This window comes from Odontesthes bonariensis, chromosome 22, assembly GCF_027942865.1.
Source record: "Odontesthes bonariensis isolate fOdoBon6 chromosome 22, fOdoBon6.hap1, whole genome shotgun sequence".
Classification (NCBI taxonomy): Eukaryota; Metazoa; Chordata; class Actinopteri; order Atheriniformes; family Atherinopsidae; genus Odontesthes; species Odontesthes bonariensis.
In genome coordinates, this window is record NC_134527.1 from 15,037,409 (window position 1) to 15,060,766 (window position 23,358).

At 42.0% G+C, this 23,358-nt stretch overlaps 3 protein-coding genes across 4 annotated transcripts; 2 read left to right on the forward strand and 1 right to left on the reverse strand.

Annotated features, from left to right (window-relative positions):
* The first annotated feature begins 628 nt into the window (after positions 1-628).
* Positions 629-9,314, forward strand: lman2la (lectin, mannose-binding 2-like a). Of its 2 annotated transcripts, XM_075456373.1 has the most exons (9): positions 629-883; positions 1,277-1,395; positions 3,351-3,468; positions 3,572-3,654; positions 3,804-3,836; positions 5,059-5,220; positions 5,329-5,443; positions 7,458-7,583; positions 7,729-9,314. In XM_075456373.1, the coding sequence occupies exons 1-9, from the start codon at positions 679-681 to the stop codon at positions 7,869-7,871; spliced, it is 1,104 nt and encodes a 367-aa protein (XP_075312488.1). In that variant the 5' UTR covers positions 629-678; the 3' UTR covers positions 7,872-9,314. The 2 variants fall into 2 exon arrangements, with proteins under 2 accessions (XP_075312488.1, XP_075312489.1); XM_075456374.1 differs by lacking the exon at positions 3,804-3,836.
* A 2,670-nt stretch (positions 9,315-11,984) lies between these two features.
* wbp1 (WW domain binding protein 1) lies at positions 11,985-19,263 on the reverse strand. The gene is made up of 4 exons (XM_075456375.1): positions 19,013-19,263; positions 17,909-18,011; positions 16,653-16,820; positions 11,985-15,091 (listed from the first exon to the last, which is right to left on the reverse strand). Exons 1-4 carry the CDS (start codon positions 19,073-19,075, stop codon positions 14,568-14,570), a joined length of 858 nt encoding a protein of 285 aa, XP_075312490.1. The 5' UTR covers positions 19,076-19,263; the 3' UTR covers positions 11,985-14,567.
* Positions 19,264-20,045: 782 nt separating this feature from the next.
* LOC142372524 (ADP-ribosylation factor-like protein 3) lies at positions 20,046-23,358 on the forward strand. The gene is made up of 6 exons (XM_075455457.1): positions 20,046-20,183; positions 20,965-21,108; positions 21,262-21,378; positions 21,469-21,519; positions 21,923-22,108; positions 23,039-23,358. The coding sequence occupies exons 1-6, from the start codon at positions 20,181-20,183 to the stop codon at positions 23,084-23,086; spliced, it is 549 nt and encodes a 182-aa protein (XP_075311572.1). The 5' UTR covers positions 20,046-20,180; the 3' UTR covers positions 23,087-23,358.

Consider the following 23,358-nt stretch of genomic DNA (forward strand, 5'->3'; position numbering starts at 1 on the left):
ACATCCCAAGTTTCAAGAAACACGACGGCGTTTGACAATTACAACCGCAAAAAAGAAAGCACCCTTTACAAAAAGAGAGGGGGGGGGAAACAACATTTACAAAACATAACAGCAAAACATCACAGAAGACAAAATAACATTTCAAAGTACACCTACATTATTTCACAAAGCACAGCATTTCAGAAAATGCAGTTTTATTTCTCTGCTATTTTCACTTTTATCGAATTGCATTTTGTGCAATTTTGGTTAAACGTGTTGACGATATAGCTGCAATCTTGTTACTTAAAAACGTTACCCGTTGCTAGTGCTTTTGCCAAATCTTTATTTGCAGAATTACAATAGGTAGTTGTGAACTGTACTTCTGAAAAAGTGGAAACATTGTGAATCAGGTGATAACATTTTCACACAAACAAGTCCTAAAAACAGTTTTTTAATGCTAACAAGCCGTCAGTGTGAGAGTAAAGGTTGTACATATATCGTATGTAGCAAAAATACCCGGGTTACTATTGTCATAATAGAAATTATTCACTTAATAGTCTAAATATCAGTTCACTATATCAAATAATGAGCACGCATTCTGATTGACAATCAAGTTGACCAATTGTAGAGAGCCATGCAAAACAGTGGACCAATTAGAAAGCAGATCACTGTTTGTAGTGGAATGAGTTTTGACCCACCATGGCCGCCGTCAGTAGCACCAAGCCTGACAGCGGTTCCAAATCACCGTCCAGACCGATTTCCAGGGGGAAGACAATGCTTTTAAAATTCTATTTGACTTTTATTGTTCTTTTTTTAACTAAAAGCCAATGTTTTGCTGACGACGATGATCACGAAATGGAAGAGTTTCTGAAGCGGGAGTACTCCCTTTCCAAGCCTTACCAAGGTATCTCATCCGTACAGTAACGGTGGTGCACGAGGGGCAGGAGGACAGATGTTTCCAGAATGACGCGTTTAGCCATCAAATCACATCTATTCTTGAGTTGCTTCTTTAATCGGATAGCTTATTCAGTCCTTTCAATGCGATATTTTGACTGATTATGTTATGTCTTGTGCCGTAACATTCACCTGTCATTTTTTTTAAAGAGACAGAGCCTGTATGTCACGTGTCATTTCAATCTACGATGCTTTTCCACGTTTGTTTCCTTTATTTCTCCTCTTTACGTCCCTGAACTGTTTTGTTGGGTGACTAAAAAGATCCGTGTTGACGTCAGGTAGAATTAGCTGTAAGGTCTTGTGTCAGTGTTTGAAATGACCACGGTGCCATTTGTGGTTTCAGGTGTGGGATCTTCGAGCTCCTCCCACTGGGAGCTGATGGGGGATGCCATGGTAACCACCGACCAGGTGCGACTCACACCCGACATGCAGAGCAGGCAAGGGGCAGTGTGGAGCCGTATTGTGAGTATACCACTGTGAAAGCACATACTAATTGAATCAGAGGCATTAGTAACTCTGTTTTAGGCTGCAGCAATCAGCTTTTCTTTATTACTGATTAAAATGCTCGTAATCATTTAGGCCTATACTAAATACTTTACAAGTGCATTTAGGTCTGTTACTTACTGAAGGATGTGTGTTGATCTGTCTTTGTTTTTGGCCAAACAAAAGCAACTCGGCAGCAGGTCAGGGCCAAACATACAAACGGATTTCTGTTTTTTTGTGCATCACCAACCGAATTCAGCTTTATTCCAATGCCCAAAAGTCTGAACGTCTTTATTTAAGCTTAACATACCTTGCTGACCCATTGATCGAGCTTAGTTTAGCACCACACAGTTTTGAACCAGCAGTCAAAAAAAAAAGCAATATATTTGAACTAATCAAAATTTCAAACAATCTACCAACAGAAATGCTATACGATATTCTGAAGTATGTTTACATTGGTGTAGAGTGGCATGAAACTGAGAATTATTGTGTTTTTCAATCTCATTTTGTTTCTTTCTTCTTTCACGTTGCATCATCTTGTTGTTGCTTTAGCTCATAAAGACCAATCAAACTGGCCTTCAAGTTTCGGTTTGCACCACCATAGTTTTGTTGTAGGTTTGGTGTTCGGTTGGCTGCAATTTGCAATTTGAGCCACTAGATGTCACACTAAATAACACACTCTGGACCTTTGAAAATGCTCTGCTGAGTTGTTTTTCATGATGCTGATTGGTGTTTCTAATAATTAGCCAAATATCAAATATTTAGCCTACCCTTTCTGATAAGTGGGGTATTATTAATGAGCCATTATTAACTTTTTGGAGATTAGGAATCTACCTGTGAGGTATAATGACGAGTGTATTTGTTATAAATGATTATAAGAGTCAGGCAGATATTTACAACAATCTTTAAAGATTTTATTTAGATATAGTTTTGTTTCGACAGAATATGTTAAGTGTAAGTTGGGGTTGGGTGCAGTTCATGTCAGTGGGGGGACATTTCATTAAGAACTTTCTTCTTTTAAAAGAGCCTGGCTCACATCTATCCGTACAGCTATCTGTGTCTGTCATCATCATTGCTGTGAACCAGCTTGATTTCATCTAACAAATGAATGACTTCCATTGTTTGCTGCTCATGACTGTGGTTGGGCAGAACACTCGTACTTTGAATTTGCCTAGACGTGAACATTTATGCTTTTATCTGGCCACAGCTGCACACTGTGCCACAACACATTCAACTCAGTGGACTAAACATGAAAATGAAAATGTGTTTTTGCTTTGATTCGCATTTCCACTTGTCTTCACCTCGAGCCTAAATCATTTAGTCATCTCAGCAGCACCTATTTAGTCTTAAAGGTGGGGTCTGAGATCTTGGAAAAACGGTTCCTGCAAGCTATATTTTTGAAAATACACAACCTTGCCTCTCCCTTCAGCCCACCCCTCGAAACCACGCCTTCAAAACACATGAACGAGTCACGAGTCTGTGAACGCGCAGGGGGGGAGGGGGGGGGCTGACGGTTGATTGGCGTGTCAGAATCCAATAGAAGTAACTCTCATCATTACTTCTATTAGTCAGACATTTCCTCTTGCTACACCCTCTACAATGGACTAAAAGATTTCGTTTTTTTTCCAAACATTCTATTTTAGTGGGTGCAATGGGGTCGTGAGGAGGTTTTCAGACAATATGATAAAAAATGCTCCAGAAAACATCACAGACCCCACCTTTAATGCAAAATGTAGTAGGTAGTGATACAGAAAAGCTTGTTCTAAGGAAAACCAGATTGTAGCTATCTGATTTATTCGTAAGGCTGGTTTATTCAGGTCAGGTTCTATCAAGCGCCTTTACCTCCAAGTTCTCCCTGACATGTGTTTTTTTATCTCCCCTTTTGTGGTGAACACCTTGTTCTTCTGTGGTTTTGTTAAACTTTGTTCTTCTAGCCGTGCAATCTGAAGGACTGGGAGATGCAGGTGCACTTTAAGATTCATGGGCAAGGAAAGAAGAACTTAAACGGTGACGGGATGGCCATTTGGTTTACCAAGGAAAGAATGCAGAAAGGTATAAATGATAGGATATAATGTTAATTTGATTAATAGCAATGCTAACGTTTACAACATTTTTTATGTCTGTTATTAACGGCTGTCTTGACATTTATCTACAGGTCCTGTATTTGGAAATATTGACAACTTCACTGGCTTGGGTGTTTTTGTGGACACGTATCCCAACGAGGAGAAACACATAGAGGTATACTGCAGTGGCTTTCTTAAGATCTCAGCTAGCATGAGGAAGCAAAGTGGGGTTATTAGACAAATTCCTCCCACTGAAGGAGTCTTTTTACAGATTTTTGTAAAGGGCCTGTATTTGTGTTCTTTTGTGCAATCATTTGGAGAAAGGCTCAGAAGAAGAGATACACGCCCCGCACACAGGTAACATGGCCCCGCTGTCTAGCCTCATGATTCAGCCTCCACTGGCCCTGAAGCGTGGTTCTTATTTGATGTTTCAGAAATAACGCTGTTTGTGCCATTTTTGTTTCTGCATGGTTTGCTGTGTGGTTTATTTGCTGTTGTAGTCGGTGTAAAAAAGGTTCTGAAAGGCATTGTTTTGCTGGAACAAGCAAGCCTTTCTCTGAAACAAACATCAAAACCAGCATGTCACTGAGATTCAGTGGTGCCTTGTGGGTGCAGTGGTGTATGTGTTCACTCATAATAGTTTCAAAAGCATTTCTGAGCCCATGCGGTGGTCTGTACAGTGCTGATTGAGGGCTTAAAAACTATGGCTGTTTCATCTTTGTTTTTGTGGCTTTGTTCCATGCATACAGAGATTTTTCCTTGATTCTAAGAATCTTTTGATAAAATGACATATTTTCAAGGGAAATTCAATTCTATGTCGTTGTCTTTCCTCTTGCGCTTGTCTTTTACAGGATCCTTAGTTCTGAAAGACTCGTGGTGGTATCACACCTTCTTCATTTGGTGTGGACTTTAGGACTTTTCATTTTTGTCCAGGCTAAAGTTACATATGTGAGACATCTCCTGGGCCATGATGAGTCGAAATTTTGTCCAATTAAAAAGCAGCGGTCTTGGTCTGGAACCACTGTTTAGTTTGTTTCTGGTGTGAAAACATTGTAAGGATGTTCAGACTTTTGCAAAACAAAGAGGAGAAATGTATCCACTGTCGTGTTTGGGGCGACAATCCTCTGAAATTGGCATCCACTTCCCTTAGTGACCTCGTCCAAACATTAGCTTCCAAGGTTGCAGGACAAATAAAGATGCAGAGCTAGTGTCATAAGGATGTTCATCAGGCACATTCAACTAGTCTTGTTCATTGATTTTTCTCCATTCATTCAGACCTTGACAGGCCACCTGCCGGCATGCAGACACAGTCTTTATTTTGCAAAATGTTTACATCGCATTCTGTTTTTATGTACATTTTTAAATACCATTGCAGTTTTTTGGGAGCACATAATCGTATTCTGACATCACGAGCAGTAATAGTTGTCAAGATTGGCAAAAAAAAAAAAACTACAGTTTGGACCGGATGCCTCCTCACTTTGCATGGCACAGTCAAATGTGAAAATGACCTAAAACACAGAGATAAGCTCAAATCTAGCTTTCCTCTCCATCTCTCTGTTTCCCCTCCTGTGGCCATAAGAGGATCTTCCCCTTCGTTATCGCCATGGTGGGGAACGGCAGCATCAGTTACGACCACGAGCGGGACGGTCGGCCCACAGAGCTGGGCGGCTGCAACGCCATGGTGCGCAATCTCAAGCACGACACCTTCCTCTTCATTCGATACATCCGCCGCAGGCTGACGGTGAGAGACGCACACTTTGAGCTTTGCAAACCCGCTTAAGGGAGCCAAACTCAGGGCCAGACGTTCTTTGAATCTAAATGTAGTTAGCTGACTTCGTCTGTTGAGCAGGTCATGATAGACATCGATGGCCAGCACGAGTGGAGGGACTGCCTGGACTTACCCGGTGTCCGGCTGCCACAGGGCTATTATTTTGGAGCTTCAGCAATCACAGGAGATCTCTCAGGTACACAACTTCTCGTGTCCACAGACACAGTTTGTTCAATTTCAATAAATCAGAGTCAAAAGGATATCAGAGAACTTAAACAAAACACACCTGCTCCTGTCACGGTGAATAAGAGATATTAAAATTCAGTTTGTTTTTTTTTCATTGATCTATCTCTTACGAGGTTGATTAAACCTCCTGAGAGGCCGACATTACACAATCAGAAAAAAACCCCATTCTAATAAAAGTGTTCCCTTCATGCCCCACAGGTTCGGATGCAAATCTAAACCTTTTACTCATTTACCATTGACAGATGTGTGGACATGCAAATTAGCTCTGCCTCAACCGGCTGCAGCTGCTTGCCCTCGACTCACCTCAAAGACATTTGAAGTTTTGGCTCGACGACTCTCTCAAACAGCTTGTAAAGTGTTCAACGGTGCTTTTAGACTGATTAAACCCACACCTCAAGGTGACGGCATGGGAGAAACCCTGGTTGTTTGAATTTGCAGTTCCTAGATGGAAATGCTCAGCCAAGGCTTCAAAAAGCAGATTTTTGTTGAGGAGGGTCTTTTTACAGATAAATATACAGGAACAATGTTAGGTCAATAACATGCCAACAACATAGATTTTTACCCTAAAGAAAAAAAATCACGAGGTAGCTTTAAATGACCTAACCTATCTACCTATATATTAGTCCTGCGTGTCGGTCCCTCGGGTGCTTTGCAACGTTTGTGGAATCAGCTTTTTGCTGTCATTACCGCTCTGAAACAGTGCTTCGCCTTCCTGTGTTCATTTAAAATCGGGCATCAATTCCTGCTGAGGTGACAAAAAAGAACATCAGCATGAAGTTGATGAAAAATCTATTATTTTTGAGAAAAAATTTTGATCTTTCTTTGCATTCTCATATTCTTTTTGGAGAGATATCCCTCTGATAAAGTAGAATTCTCAACATTTATCGACGACACCGCTGTTAAGTCCACGTCGACGTGTTCTTTGCCTGGAGTAATGCAGTGTTTCTATACATCGGTCAGTGATAACGAACGTTAAAATGCAGTTTGCAGTCTGCTTTCTTGAGCATTCATGCGGATGCTGCTTTTTATTCATGTGTACCACCAAACTTAAACACTAATACAGATAAAGAAGGCTCCCTCTGCACTCTCAGACAGCAGCGTTCTCCTTCAAAGTGACAACAACGGTTCAGGAAACAGGACAAAGAGCCCAGGGTATTCTGTTCTGGCTTCCAAACCCACCAGAAGTTCACCAGAACTGGCCTCAATGTGCAACCCACTAAGCCAGAAATCTAAGTGAATACCTGCCAAGAGACTAACAAGGGTAACTTCAGGGTTGGACGGATTAAAAAAGAATAGTTTAACAGCCAGGTGGCTGGTTAATTATCTGAAAGGGAGCTGCTGTAAATTGACTGAGGCTAATGTGACCCTCGCTGTACACCGTACCTGTTGGGATGTCGGTGAATGATATCAGAGCATCTTAGTGCTACCAGGTGCTTTTTATATCTTGATACTCGTAGGACGGGAAGAATATGAGCTTAGGGGCAGCGTTATGTTATTTATTGTTGATAACTGCCTCTTTAAAAAGGGTTTGCAAGTTTGTAGTTTTCATAGTAACAACCGGAGGTAATTACTTACTGGTGAAATGTCGTGCGATGCAAAGTTAGGTCTGATCAAAATGTTTTTGGCTGGTAAATCTTCTCAAGTCGTATGCGATCTGCTATGATCAGAAGTTTATTTTAGACTCTGCGGTAGATCCAAAAGATTCCCATCCAGTGTCCCAGGTGCCAGACACCACATGAGGTCCTGGGTACGTGCCTCCAAGGGTCAGAGCGGTTTTGCCACCGGGAGCAACACGATATATACGGTTTTAATATTGTGTCTGATCTGTGTTACTTGCCTAAGGAAAAGTTGTAGTTTTAGACTCTCACAGTCAAATACGATCACGTCTCACTTCAGGTTCATTTCTATCCTTCTCTGGCTTGTTTTCTTGCTTGTGATCATACTTCCCGTTTCTCCATGAATAGATAACCATGATGTAATTTCCCTGAAACTCTACCAACTGACGGTGTTGAGGAGTCAAAAGGAAGAGGAGGAGGAGGAGGAGGATGAAATAACCATACCCAGTGTAGATAACATGCACCTCCTCAGATGTAAGACCCACACACACACACGGCCGCGTGAATGCGTGAACTCCCCCCACAGTCGCATGATTTCATTTTAGCTCTCATTTTCCTGCTTGTCACACTCTTCCGTCTTTCACTTTCTTGAGTCTCTAAATGCCGTCCTCTCTTGTAGTGGGACAGACTGAAGAAGGGATGAGCGGAATAGCCATTTTCTTCACTGTGCTCTTCTCCATGCTGGGATGCATCTTCCTCATCATCATTGTCCTGGTAGTCTACAGCCACTGGAACGAGAGCCGACGCAAACGCTTCTACTGAGGAGCAGATGACCACAGATGGCGATTATTTTAACGACAGTGGTCTACAGACCAAACAGCGATACGACAAAAGTGAGACGCTGCCATTGGCCGGTGCAGGGGCTCCAGTCTGACACACGGTAGATGGAGTCCATGTCTCCCCCGCTGCAAAAGCCATTCCTCACCTTCTTCGTAGGAGGTCACGAACCAGCAGGGGGACTTTACATGTTGTCCTCCGCCCCTGCCTGACACAGACCAACTCAGCCTTACCATCGCCACCTCTGTACCTGTTACGCAGTGTCTTACATGACTTCCTGTGAACATCTACGTGTTATTTTTTTGCTGAGGTTCACTACATTTGATAAATATGAAATTCAGTAATATTTTTTGGTTTTAATTCTAAGTTTAGGAGCCGTGCTGCTGTTACACGCACAGATCCAGCTGCCAGCTTACGTTGTTTTTAAACTTGTCTTTGTACCATTTTTGATGAAATGTGATATTAGATAAATGACTAATATTACATTTTCTCGTAATTTACTTCTTTTTTTTTTAACAAACTCCCACTTTTATTTGTGGCCTTCAGCAAACTCCAACAGTCATCTCCACCAATCTGTGTATTACAAAAGCCTCTTGGATCTCTACTCTGCTGTACACTACTGATACACCACAGTGCACATAACTTTATTATTATTTATTTTTACATAATGAAGTGTCAAAGCTGTCGTTTGCATTAAGTGTGTCCTTTCAATGTGTTCATGTAAAGCATATGAAAAACAATGTTCACTTGTGCATGTGCTGACTGGAAAGAAAAGGATGATGGGGGGGATGGGGGGGGGTTCAGGGAAACTTGTCATTTCAAATATTATATCATTGATGCTTTTGAGATTTTGCTCAATGCTTACCAATACTTGATCGCTTTCATCAGAATTTCAGTGCACTATTGAGAACACGGTTGGGAATTTCTTGATCAGGTCTCGATTTCATTTTGTGAGCATCATCACAGCTAAGCGCCGACTTTTCCTCATGTTGCGCAGTGGTCGCTGAAATGACGTTTGGTTCCTTTGGTGACATGTTGAAGCTTGACCTCTGCTATTCAGCTGAACGGTTCTTGCAGTGAACCCGACCCAACGCGCAGGCCTGAAGGCGTTTCACTAATCCAGGCTTTGACAAACTCTCGTTACTGCATCCCCATCTTCCCACGTGTGCTCTGGAAACGGTTGCACGGCGATATCATGCGTCTTTCATGCAACGCTTTGTTTCTGTTATCTGTGAGGACTTCCCCTATTCCTGTGGCCTCTTTGACATTTACCTCACCCACCTTATTTATTTAAGTTATATTGTTTGAAACCTGTGTACTTCTTTTTGACAGTTTCCAAACATAAAAGATGTATCTTGTTTCGAGTGTGAGTTGCTGTGCATGTTCAGGTGATATACATACATATAAATACAGCTGAGTGGAAGAACATCTTATTAGTGTTTCTCATCTTTTACTCACTTTATTTTTTTTTTACTTTTTACTACCCAGATCAATAGCACAGCTTTGTCACAAGCAGCATTTTTATCCCACAGCTTAAGGAAGCTGCCCTCTTTTAAAAGAAGAAAACGTCATATCGATTCATTCAGGAGGCTTTCACATCAAACTCCGAGGCAGTCGGCGGAGCGCCAATGTTTGTTTTATTAAAAAAATAAAATACAAATGATGACCCAGACAGTACACGGCAGACTTGTTACCAAAACCAAAGCATTTTCATCTGTCAGTGCTTACATTTTTCTTTTATATCCCGACTTTAACTCGTTTTGGCTTATTTAAAGTTAAACAGAATGTAGAGACAGTGGAGTCTGTGTTAGTAGATGCCTGCTTCCCTCTCAAACTAGATTTCTCATTTTGGAAAAACAAAATAATGATAAAAAAATAACGTACACACAGCTCAACCATGGCACCTCAATGTGGATTGTATCATCTATGGTGGATGGGAGCGGAGGGTGGGGAGGGGGACACAATTTGCCAACCTAGATGAATGTCCCGCTGGAGGATCGCAGATGTCATCATTTTGTTTAGTTGAATGTTTGGGATTCACCAAAATAGCGACGCTTTGATGAGAATATTAACTTAATGTGCACAGATTTAACATAAGTCGGCTGTGTTCCATGTTGAGGTCGTTCATGTGTATAATATTTCAAATGGATGAATCCGCATTAACCGAGAATTAAAGGCAACGGTTAAATATTCAGTCAGAAAATACATGAAGACGGAAAGGAAGCGGGGCAACAAAGAGGAGGGCTGGAGAAGCTGAAAACAGATTTAAGCTGCCAAGTAAAAGTTGATACCATTAAGAAGAATATATTCAACTTTTTCCTCGGGCATACACGTCTTAATGTGGATAATCCGGAAGTCCGGAGTAGGAAGTGTTGGTGGTCGAGGGAGGCAGACAGGAAAAAAAAAAAAAAAAAAAACTATACATAAGCTAGAATGGCTTTTTAACTCAAGCATACATAGTCACCATAACTTGTAGTAGCATTACAGGTAAATATATATATTTTTTACAAGTTTTCTTAAACAAATACATATACACAGACCAACCAAAGTAGATTACAGTACAGTGCAGTGCCACAAGTACTGAGAGTTATATTGCTTGTACTGGTGCCCACAGACGAATAACAGAGAAAGGGTCGCAGCATATAACAGTAGGTTTATGTTTTTGCATAGCCTAGTCGAGTAAAGTTCACAGCGATGCGTGATGCAGAAGTTCTTAAATCGGACAAACGGGGTTGACAGCGACCATGAAACAACTGCTTTGGCTTCTTTAGACACGTGGGTCAAATAAAAATTTTAAAAAAACGTGTTGTAGCACTGCTTATTAACAAGAACCCTGAGAGTGTGAAAGCAAACAGACCATTGTCGCGGCAACCACACGCAGAGCAGAGCTAACCGTGGTGGTCCGCGGAGCGTGGGATGGGAAAAGACTCGGCTCGATTATTCCGCCAACACTTCCCCGCACGAGTGGACGGGAGCGTTACGTTACCATGGATCTGCGTGCGGAGCGGAGCAGACAGCACAGATCCATGTTGGCTACAGCATCCGTTACCAGGACGCAGCCTGTTGGAGGGCGGCGCTTGCACGAGTTAACAAAATTCCAAAGTGTACATAGGTGGAAAAGAGGGGCGGTCACGATGCATCACGCACCTCTGTTGAGGTTAACGAACAAGAAGGCAAAGTTAGAGCCTATAAAACAAACACATGTGGTCATATACAATCAGCTATTAGATAAATATGAGCTCCAGCACAACATCAAGAGACATCCAAATTCAAAGAACGACCACATTCATACACATTTCTGCATTCGGAGAGTAGATTCTCGGCAAATGAGGCCCAAAATGAACAGCCCACCGCAGATGAATCCCTCAATGAAATGTTTGGATGTTTGTCTATCATCAATTCAAAACTGATATAGCCCTTACTCTCAGTAAACAAGTGGAAACCAAAGGAGGCATAGCAGTTGTTTGGCGAGGGGAAAACTATGAGTCTCCAGTTCACTCATGCACTAAAGAAACCCCGATCCTTCCCTCACTCCTCGCGCCCCTCCCCTGTTATTCTTCTATACATAAACACATAAGAAAGGATGCACCTTTATAGGTTACAGAGCAATCTCTTCTTGGAGTTCGTTTTTTTGTCCTCCAATCACAGACACAGACACGATGACTCATTACAAAGCCATAAAAAACAAAGATTTTTTTTTTTTCCTTTCTCATTTTCCCTCATGCTTTCGAGTCGGCTCATTTCACAAACCAACTGCAACCAGAAACGTGGAACAAAAACAGAACGGAGCACAAAAACTCAACCGTCTGGTCTTGACAAATTCCATCAGTGCCACAACTAACTAGACACGCAGCATTTCAAATTCAACACAACCACTTCACTGTCACAAAAAGAAAGTAAGTAAAAACTGTGAAAAACGTGTGACAGTTTCAATTCAGTGGCTTTAAAATCTAGAAGTACCACATCCTTAACTCACGAGCGAGCGACACTTCCCAGAACAAGATCAAACGCTATCTTCTACTGATACAAAAGCACTCATCTGCCCTCTAATACAACCATGCTTAGGACTACACAAATATTACCATTTTCTTTAAAAAAAAAAAGCAAAAATAACCACGTCACTGCATCTACTCTAATAAGGCAGCACCACATCTCTTTCCACATACAGAGGTTACACTTTACGGTGCAGCTGCATGATCAAGACATCTGCTTTATGGAAAATGCAGCAAGGCATCTTGAGGTGTGCTGTTGGAAAAAAAAAATAAAAAATTACTTCTGCTAATGGGTGAGCAGTCGGGCTCACGGTGAAAAAGGTCATTGCCGAGTTGGTACGGCTTCGTGTTCAAGCACCTGCTCACCAAATGCAACTGACAGGACTGCACCGTTCAATGGAGCGCGTTTGATTTTAAAACTGTAAAACTGTATACATTTGTGATGCGTTCATTTACCCCCCCCCCCCTTCTCTATTCTGTGTTGACATGGTTTGTGCAATGGCTCTCTTGCAACATTTTGCTGCACTTAAGCCACAGCAGAAAGTTCTCCAACTCAAGCCACCCACAACTTGGTTTAGCAGCTGCTGCCTGGTGGAAAGGGGAAACGCTTTGGTTGGCCACTGAGGTGCACAAGCCCTTGATGTCGCACGTACTTCTGCACAGAAACCGTCTTGTTAGGAGGTAAAGAAATGTTGGAGTTTAATTCAGGCCCGAGTTTCGTTTCAGGCAAGCGTGAGAGAACAACATTTCAGCCCCTACTTTGGAAAGCCCACCCCGTAACACGCAATCAGAGCAGAGAAAAGCGGTCCATCATTGCTCTGAACTAGACTCTCAAGGGAAAATCTACTTACTCATCAGTTAGTCTGTCAGATATGAGCAAGAATTTAATTTTGTTGTGGCTTTCCAATCTGATATGACTGGGGGGTTTTTTATGTTCTGAGCACACTCTGTGGACTTAAGAGAGTGACATGCAATGCTGAAGAACATGCAGTTAATCACAAAAGATTCTGTGACTGGGCCAACACTAAACCCAAGTCTCCAATCGTCCCAACTTGCTACAGCACGGGCCAGTGGAAAATACCACTGCAAATCCCGAGACCCAAGACAGCACTAGCTGCATAGTTGCCAGCGCTGCATGACAGCATTGCATGGCTCACACAGTCCTAACAGCACAATAAAACTAGATCCAAATATCCAAAAGTTTAAACTCAGTCCACTCCTTGACCTCAAACATCTGGACACCGAGTTGTGCCACACAACACGGTAGCCCGACAACATTGTAACTGAGGAGCGATGCAAGTCACAAAACTGCTAGAAAAATCCTAATGTTCTCGAATATAAACACCAAATCGTGTCTCATGCAAAATACCAGTGCTTTTAATTGTTACTTCAGCGCAGTGATTTCAACCAGATGCTGCAGCAATTTAACACACACACACACACACACACACAGAACTCACCCTTCCCCAACTGCCCTGTAACATCCAGTCACTGGATCACACTCTTGCTGCCCCCGCCAGAAGCTTTGTTGCAATTAATGGTGACACCTGTGGCATTTACTGAAGCACAGCTGGTTATGAAGCCGAAAAGCAAAAACAAGCACGTTTCAACGTTAACATATGAACCATTTACTGAGCGATAAAGTCTCTCAAAACATTATGCATTAAATAAAACACACAAAAAAAAAAAAAAAAAAAAATGAGAGCCACCACAAGGCCTTTCATTGACTGAAAAAAAAAAAAAAAAAAAAATAGTGGCATAGACCATTTTAATTTTACCAAGAATTTACTGCAGTCAGAAACTGGAGTGGGAGGTGGGGTCACACACACACTATCAATAAATCAATGAATGCTGAGCACCTCTTACGTCACGCTAATTGGCGTCCACACAGCTGTGACAATCTGGATATCGAATAGAGGAAGGGTTTAGCATGACATTTAAAACCCAGAGACCAAACAAGAGACCGAAATCCCACAGCCTTCACATCAGAAGACACCAAACGCTGGTTGCCATGACCTCAGAACTGACATCACCATGCAGCTGTGTCCTACATTTCACAGCGCTCACTCGGTGCTAAACGCACACAGCTTTGGAGGAAATCAACAAAACCTCTTTACAATTCATCCAATGTGCTGCCGAGTTTTCAAGAGGCTTGTTTTTTGACTCGTAAAGTCAGTCAAGGAGGGAACAGGGGGGGAGAAATGTTGTTGACCGTGTTGGCATGCTTCTGAATGAACATCCCCGCCGGAGGTAAGATTTCAGTTGGGGGCACGGCCGAAAAGGTTCTGACCTATGAAAGTGTCAGGACCAAAACGGAAACATGACAGCGAAGCTGAAGAGGAGTGCGAGGGAAACAGTCAATTCTGGATTCAGTCACAATCAACTGCTGTCTGCTCACCACTCACGGATGCTGTTGCTCTAAAAAAACTAAGAAAATCTACACCAAAAGAAGCAGCAATACGCGTTTGCTGGTTCCCCCCACCAAGAGAAAAAAAACATAAAAATGTCAGAAGTTTCCCCACGCTAACAAATGTTAGTTATCATCATCATCATCATCGTTTTAATGTCACGTCTATGTGTTAGTTCAGAGAATTAAAGCACAGACAGTCCCTGTGGTGATGATGATGACACTTATCACCCTGTGTGAAGCAGGAAGCTGCTCTGTTTGGCTGGTTAGTTATGCTATGGATCACACCATGTGGTCTCCGGTGCTGGTGTTGGCGGGCTTGCTTGGCAGCTCCGAGGTGCAGTCCTTCTGTCTGAGGGTCTCCTGCTGGTGCCCGGAGCAGCAGTCCCTGTCGGCGACGTCGCACATCCGATGCTCCTCATCGCTTTCCTCCTCGAGACCTGAGCCCTCATCTACGTCCAGCTGACAGACGCACACCTCGATCCCTGAGTCGCCGGTCACATGCCGGCGTCGAGTGATGAGCTCCTCATCCTCCTCCGCAGCTTCTACGTTCTCCTCTGCCTGACGCTGTGCTTGGATCGGGAGAGACGCCGCCTGCTGGTCTGACGACGAGCCTGAGGCCTGACAGTCCACCCTCAGCTCGGCCTCAGGCAGGGGTTGTGGCACAGAGGCACTGACTGGCTGGCTCAATTGTGGAGGGAGTGCTGGAGTTGACTCGGGAGGGTTTTCAGAATAAGGGGGAGGTGGGGTCGGAGGGTGACCTACAACCTCTTCATAGTCCGGAAGCTTGCAGTCATTCCAGAACCCTGCAAGCCAGCAAATACAAAGACTTTAGCCTCATCGATAGGCAGTTAATCCATTGGTTGACCCACAGATGTTCTTTTCTCTAACTAAATATGCTTGGGTATTGGACTTTTATTTGACTTTAACATTCTATTTTGATAAACAGCCACCACGAGCATTCTTTAAATTTTTAGCAGCCCTACAATGATGGCCCTTTATGTAAATACTTCAACAACTGTTGCATTAATTTGCTGATCAATTACTACGGAGGTGACTTCTTTCCACATGGCATCTGGATGGAAAACCTACAAGAGTAGATGTGTCTATCAGTGAGTCACTGTCTAAGTATGCTTGCAGTTAGAGTTGTGTTCTCATTCTTGAATTGAAGTCAAACATGCTCACTTTGAGTTTCAGACTCTCGACAAATGTGCACCTCGTCCAACTCCCCATTTGTGATACGAGTAAACATGATATCCTGTTCCAGCTAAGATTCAGAGTAATGACAGACATTAGGATGGCATCTCTGCCGTCTGTGGTCGCTGCTGCAACTTCAGTTCAGACCATAATCTTCAAAACGGACTCAGGTAAATTGCAGCCAGGTATAGCAAGATCAGGGTAGTTATCAGTATTTGAAATTCTAAGATGGTGATTGTAGGAGCCTGGGTCCTATTTGGGTTTATTGATATTTGGATAGCTATTTGAGTTTACATGTTGAAATATGATTTACGTTAATTGTAATAAAAAAGGAGCTATTTACAGTATTTATAGACAGATAATTAATTTAATAAGAAAACAGTTTAATTCAGGTCATTTATGTGTGCATTATTTAAAAAGGTTAAAAATTGCATACATTGCCTTTAACTTGTTGTTAATCTCGGGAGAGTTTGGTTACTGGAGTCATTATGGTCAGGCGGCTTAGAGTGGAGCCACACAGTTTTTTGACCTCTCTCCCTCTGTCACTTTCTTTGTTTTTTCTCTCACTTTTTTTTTTATTTTCTCATATTGGATCATTGCTGTGCCATTCTTTATGTTTTTTGGAAGGAAATTGAGGAACAAAAGAGGATCTTGTGGAGTTTTTGTTTTGTCGTGGATGACGAGAGAGAAGAGCGTCAAGCTAATGGCTTCATTAAGGAACCTACAGTGACGCCCTCAGAAAAAGGCTGGAAAACAAATGGTATCTTTTGGTGTGTTGCAAATACAGACAGAGATTTGTTGTAGTAATGCAGACATTGTATTGGATCTTACTGATGGACAGAGGGCAAAGTCCAGAGTCATGACCATCCCCAATGTGCTGTACATGAGCAGCATAGAGAAGGTTACTACAGAAGAGATTATCTGAACCTTCCTTTTTTTACGCCACCACAAACCTGCTTGTGGCTCCAAATCTGTATTCAGGATACAGATATCAGCCCGAGAGCACCTCTCTATCAGATAGAGAGGTCAATAATTCAATTAATTTCAGTTTTATCACAACAATAAGCAGCTGTCATCAAAGGAAATGCATATTATGCAGCAAGACATAAAAACCAGGGACATGCAAGGCAGCATAAACTTGACAAAATAGACTATTTGGAGACTACTCACTTAAATTGAGAGGTGGCGGTGAAATGAAGGAACTGGAAGCTCCTTGATAGGCCATGAGGCTGATCTCACGTTGACGCTGCTCCTGCTGCAGACGCATTTTAACTCTCCGGTGTCGGTAGGCACAGCAGCAGCTGAGCATTATGATAAGAGTCCATACCAACCAGAACCCTATGAAAGGGGACAGTCCTGATGTAAACTTATCAGCACTGTGGGAAGGTAATCTAAATTACCGGTGCTTTGCCTGACACAAAAAAAACTTCACAATGAGAAGTCGGGTCTGAGCTTAAGAAGCGAACGTAATATGGTAACGAATCAAGCAGACTCTCAATTGACATGTAAACACTTATTTTCCTGCCAATAAACTGAGGTCACGTCACTTTCACGTCTCTGCAAGTGTATTTTACGAAACCACACAGCAGTTAGCTGATTTTATCTGAAAGAGAAACTAATCTGAAAATGAAACCATACACTTTGCTAAGATTAAAGGACAAGGCTGTTTTTTTTTACATTGGGCCCTTGATTTCACATTATAACATGATGTTCTACTCACCCCTGCTTGTTGTTGAACATTTGGAGCTGTTCCGAAGATATTCGAGAGGCGTCTGGCTGCTCTCTTGAGATATTCGGCCATGAAACGGTTTCCTAAGAGCAACGTTATACAGGCACAAACTATGCTGTTTATAATTTATTAATTACTGTACACTAGCACTGATAACGTGGAGGTTACTTAAAAAAATCCGGGTTACTGTAATTTTTAATTTTAGCCGAATGAATAGGCAGCAGGTCTGTGGGCTGTCTGTGGTAGTAGCACGATGATGACGTCAGTAACACCCACTTTTACGACCAAGAAAAAAAAAAAATCAAAATTACAGTAACCCGGATTTTTTTAAGTAAGCGACGCACCTCCACGTTATCAGTGCTAGTGTACAGTGTACAGTAATTAATAAATTATAAAAAGCATAGTTTGTGCCTGTATAACGTTGCCCATGGGAAACCGTTTCATGGCCGAATATCTCAAGAGAGCAGCCAGACGCCTCTCGAATATCTTCGGAACAGCTCCAAATTACCCACAACAAGCAGGGGTGAGTAGAACATCGTGTTATAATGTGAAATCAAGGGCCCAATGTCAAAGAAATGGTCTTATCCTTTAAAGTCTCCAAAAGCAATAAGTAAAAAGAGCAAAAGTAAACATATAGATATTTTAATGAAGAGTTAGGGGAGAGGGGGGTGGGAATAAAGTACACAAGTGTACTTACACCAGAGCTCATAGTAGTAAGTGCAGCACTCTGTCTCGCCACAGCAGTACCCCATGTCACAGCGATACTGTTCATTGTTTACCCCAAAACAGAACTCCTTCCCCTTAAATACACACAAGAGGTACAGAGAGGATATGCAAAAGTCAATACCCAATCACACAAGCAAACAAGGAAATGCACAGCAAACTCAACCCTTTTCCCATTGTCATTTCAATGTCATTTTTTGTGTTGGCACATTTCTGTCTCCCTATATGTAAACAGGTTAATTTCACTGGCATTTAAAGGCTGACTTTATGTGAGATTCCTGGGTAAGAGTAGCAGCTACAGCTGAATGCCGCCGACATTTAAAAGTGCATTTGAAGCACGTATCAAAAGCATTAAGCATCACGAAGTAAAAGTACAAAAGGAGGTGAGGTGGTACGTGACAGAATAATGAGATCTAACCAGTGCTCAAATTAACAAAATGTGGGTGTAAGAAAAACAAAAAAACGACTAAGTAACGAAAATATACATTTTTTTTTTTAATTTATTTAAATGCAAACGTTTTTGCAAGAAAATCCTTCAGTGTAAATTCCTCTAGTCTGCCATCCAGTCGTACAACGTCTGTATGTTTCTTGCATGTTGGTTTTGGGGACAAAAAAAAAAAAAAAAAAAGAAAAGAAACAGCGTATGTGCCACTATTTAGTCATTTAAATGTTTAGACGAAATATAAGATAACGATTCAACCTGGAAAGCTAACTGCACTATCCGAGGCTGGCTGCTCAGTCAGTCTGGTCTACATCAACAACTAGCTATGCATTAATATGTCGTTTTGCCGGCTGCCAGTTAGCAACAGCTAACGTTAATCTTGACCCCTTATATCTAAAAAGCACATATGTGAAGTTTTTACGGTTACCAATTATACCCGCAATCAAATTAACTGTCGAAAAATAAAATAAAACTTTTGCTAACTGACGTCACCCATGGTACACAGTAGCGAACCGTGCCCAGTTTCCTTTGTAGGGGAGACAAAAAAGATTCGTAAGAAGGCCTTCACTCAGCCCAGGAGCCGCGGCCTCGGCTGGAAGCGTGCGCCGACCCCTTTCAGCTCCAGCGCGGGCTTACCTGCACCAGACAGGTCCCGGTACAAAGAAGACCTACAATGGATCCCAGTGCTTTCTGTGGCATCTTTCTGGGTTGTCGGCCGTTAATACGACATGAATCCCATAGCAATTGGTCGACTCGACGACTTGCTGCGGAGACAGCAGGCGGCTGAGGCTAGAAACGGTTGAATCTGTCGAACTCAGACATGTTTTTGTTTGACCGAGAAACACTTCTAGTAGGCTATTTATGTGAATCTCAGACGACGATCCATCTGTAGAGGGCGCTGTGTGAGCGTGTGTAGAAAAAAAAAACATTTGAAAGCATATTCTGCACGATAGGGTCAACTGTATGCGGAAGATTACAATGTGTCAGACTAGTATTTAAAGGCTATACATCTCATACAAACTTCGGGGGGGGGTACCATTCAAAACATATGTTTACAATGAACACATACAAAGAGCTGTACTGGATAAGAACAAACATACAAAGAAGGAAATTAAACAAAATAATAGGCCTTAAGGAAATTTACTACCAAAAACTTCCGCTGAAATATTGGCTCTAAAATATTATACTATTCGTGGAGCAACCAAGCGTTGATTTAGTTTTTTGAGAGAGAATTATTCTCGTGTTAACTGATTTAGTTAACCTGTCTTAGTTTTGTTCTTGGAGCAGCAGTTCTGACAACCTTTTATTTCATAATCTACACTACTCAAAAACTGTCAACCCATCTCAGTTCAGTTCGATTGGATTGGTTAAGGAACGACGTGGAATAACACTTTAAGGCATGAAGGTGCATGTTTGTATTATATTCGCAATTTGTACCAAAGAGATAATTTCCTATCTGACTAATACACAGTGTACCTCTAATAATACTTTTGAAAAAAATTGATGTAGTTATTGTCACAATCAAACGTTGAAGTGCTTTACATAATACGAAATAATAGCTGAATGAGAATTTATTTGCAGGGGAATTGAAATAACGTCTATATATATTTTTAAAAGTCAACGTCTAAATCGTGCATTTTTGACTCGTTTCCTTCGCATTCCCTCCCCCCTCCTCCGTTGTTTACGCTGACGTCACGGTTTCCATGGCAACGAAAACTTGACTGCTGTTTACCTGAGACGCGTGGCGAGAAAGATGTTAATCCACTCAGTCTGAGCAAGAGCCGCAAAAGAACCCGAAGAAAACATGGTGAGTTCATGCAATTGACAACGGCAGACACTTTGACAGTAAAACCTTTGACGTCTCACTTTTTTTTCTATTTTTTTTCTATCAAAACTTAGCGACCGCGAGTCTGGCTGAATGATATAAGCTACTGGTTTAGTTTTAAGCCAGTTATTACCTTGAATCACGTCATCCTGAGTCTACGATGGTATTAGTTGTCACGGTTAAGTGCCTGGTTGAGTTTTTCCTGTCTGCCCGTTCCAGTGTCTCGTTTTCACCTTTGAGAGAAAAGGCTAGCACAACAACATGTATTTATTTCACTTGAACTTTTCATAACTGAAGTTGGAGGGAAGAAAAGCACATAGAGGGGAGATAGAGGGGTTCATCAGAGCGCCAAAATGTACTGAAATCTTTAGAAAATGTCTTGTTTCTGTTGTTGGAGATTTTAACGCAAAGTTTTAGTGAGCGTTTCTGCCTCAACAAAATACATTGCAAGTTAAACAGCTTTAGCCAAAACCTTCCCTGCCACCGTTTGGGCACAAGCCACTCACTGTGCAGATACCTAATCCAGGCTGACGGCAGGGTGCTTTTGACCTAGATGACGTTAAAAGTCAACAATTAAATCCTTGAACTCTAGATTATTCTAGCTGATGACTGAGTGAGTCACGTTCTTCCAGGCTGGCCTCTGAATTTATGTAAGGTTTACCTCTTACAGCTGCACAGCTCTGTGTCATTAAGAAAACACTAATTCAACTGCTGACCTGCTGAGGTTTAATCGCCTCTAAGATGCACCGTGATCCTCTTTCAGGGCCTGTTGTCCATTCTTCGGAGACTGAAGCAGTCTCCGGATCAGGAGGTGCGCTTACTGCTGTTAGGATTGGACAACGCTGGCAAGACCACTCTGCTGAAACAGCTGGCGGCCGAAGATATCAGCCACATCACCCCCACACAAGTACAATTATGTCCACACTGACACAGACACACTGGTTTAGTCACACACTGTGAAAACCTGGTCTTAACACCTCAGTTCTTTGTTTTCTAGTCAAACAGACAATCAAGTTTCGCTTCATGCATCAATCATTAAACAAGTGTTATCTTTTAACAGGGCTTTAATATAAAGAGCATGCAGTCTTCTGGATTCAAGCTGAACGTTTGGGACATTGGAGGACAGCGCAAAATCCGCCCTTATTGGAGGAATTATTTTGAGAACACTGACGTGCTGGTAGGTTCACTTAAGCTGCTCCTCGCGGTGACCAGAAGTTTCTCTTATGGATTATTAGATTAATAATGTCTATGACTGGATTGTTTACAGATCTATGTGATTGACAGCTCAGACAGGAAACGGTTTGAAGAGACAAGTTTGGTGAGGCACAATTCACAAAATTCTCATTTTATTCTAAAAAGAGGGAACGAATAGTTTTTATTCGTGTGAGCAGTGGTCACAGACAGTTTTTAGAGACCACCCTGAGAGCGACAAAATAGAACATTTTTATTAAGTGAGTGCTGGCAAAGGCCCTGTGATGGACTGGCGGCCTGTCCAGGGTGTACCCCGCCTCTCACCCATTGACTGCTGGGATAGGCTCCAGCCCGCCCGCGACCCGATCGACGGATTCAGCGGTATAGAAAATGGATGGATGGATGGATGGAGTGCTGGCAAAGCATAAATATTATTTAGAACAATTACATAGGCTACAGTGCTGACCATAGCAAGCCAATATTCATTGTAGTTAACCAGTGTTTCTGATCACACACATCTGTCCCTCTAGGAGCTTGCAGAGTTACTGGAGGAGGAAAAGCTTGCTGCCGTACCACTGCTAATCTTCGCCAACAAGCAGGACCTGATGACGGCCAGTCCTGCGTCAGAGCTGGCTGAGAGTCTCAACCTTCACACCATCCGGGACCGTATGTGGCAGGTGCAGGCCTGCTCAGCACTTACTGCTGAGGGAGTGCAGGTAAATGCCTGCAAACACAGCATTGTTTTGTGTGTTAATCAAAGGCTGAGACTGAGTGGGCTGCAGAGTGGCACCAACTCCCTACGCGGTCAATTTCTGAACTCAAAATATTAATCATGTACAATTTGTCGAAGTAAAGTCAACTCACTGACAACCTATTCTCAAATGTTTGCCGGTTTACCTCCACCGGTTTTAATTTACAAGGCAGCAGCACTCCAGCGGTACGAAAGTAACTGCAGGCCGAAACAGAGAGCAATGCCTCTCCCTGTGTATGACCACCAGAGTATTAACTGACACCTGCCTGAGCATGTAATCATGTAAAGACTGAAGAGTCTCAGCAGCTGTGTCTCTAACAGCTTGAGAGCCAGTCAACACATCATCACTGCTTTGTCTTAATGCCATGTCAAATGTTTTTGTCTCGTAGTTATTAGGAGCACCTATACTGAGTTTGTGCAACTTATTATGAACATTCTTTCTTCACTCCTTTAACACATACATAGATGACATCTTCCCCATATACGGTGATGCTTTAAACTTTGGGATCCCCTGCAAATCTTCTCTTTATTTCGGCACAAACATCAGATATCTCTTTGAGATCTAAGTTGAAATGACGAAATTAAGGTCAGGGGTTTTCAGTCAGTTTGTTGACAGGCAGGTGTGAGGTGGCACCTTGTTTTATCGAACAGATTATCAACATCTAATATTCGCATGTTATTGGAAATGAGTCATTGATCCTCACCTGGTCAAATAAGCTTACAAGGATTTATTGCATTCTTCTTTTCTTTCAATGCTTTAATGATTAGAAAGGCCAAGGCCAGCCGCCTGCAACAAATACATTTTAGAAACACCATAATTCCCATCACTTTGACCTCCAATATGAAGCATAATCTCTGCCTGATTTTTATTTACTGTTTCTGTTTTGTTTCGTAGGATGGCATGACCTGGGTTTGCAGAAATATAAAATTTCGGAAGAAATAACTCAGGAGCCAGAGAAACCTTGCAGCTGCACTTTAAACTCGACCAATGCAGTCATTTTACGCCCTGAACGAGAAAGAGATGCAACGTGTTATTTATTACTTACCTACTTTTTTAATGGCACTATTGCTGTCGATGCACTTGTCTTACACGAGCTAACTTCTTAACATCATATCACATATTGACACGTGTATAGTTTATATTTGCCATTTTGTTCAAAGTGCTGTTTTTGCACACATTTTTTGTAATACTGATTTTATCCAAAGACGTGAAGA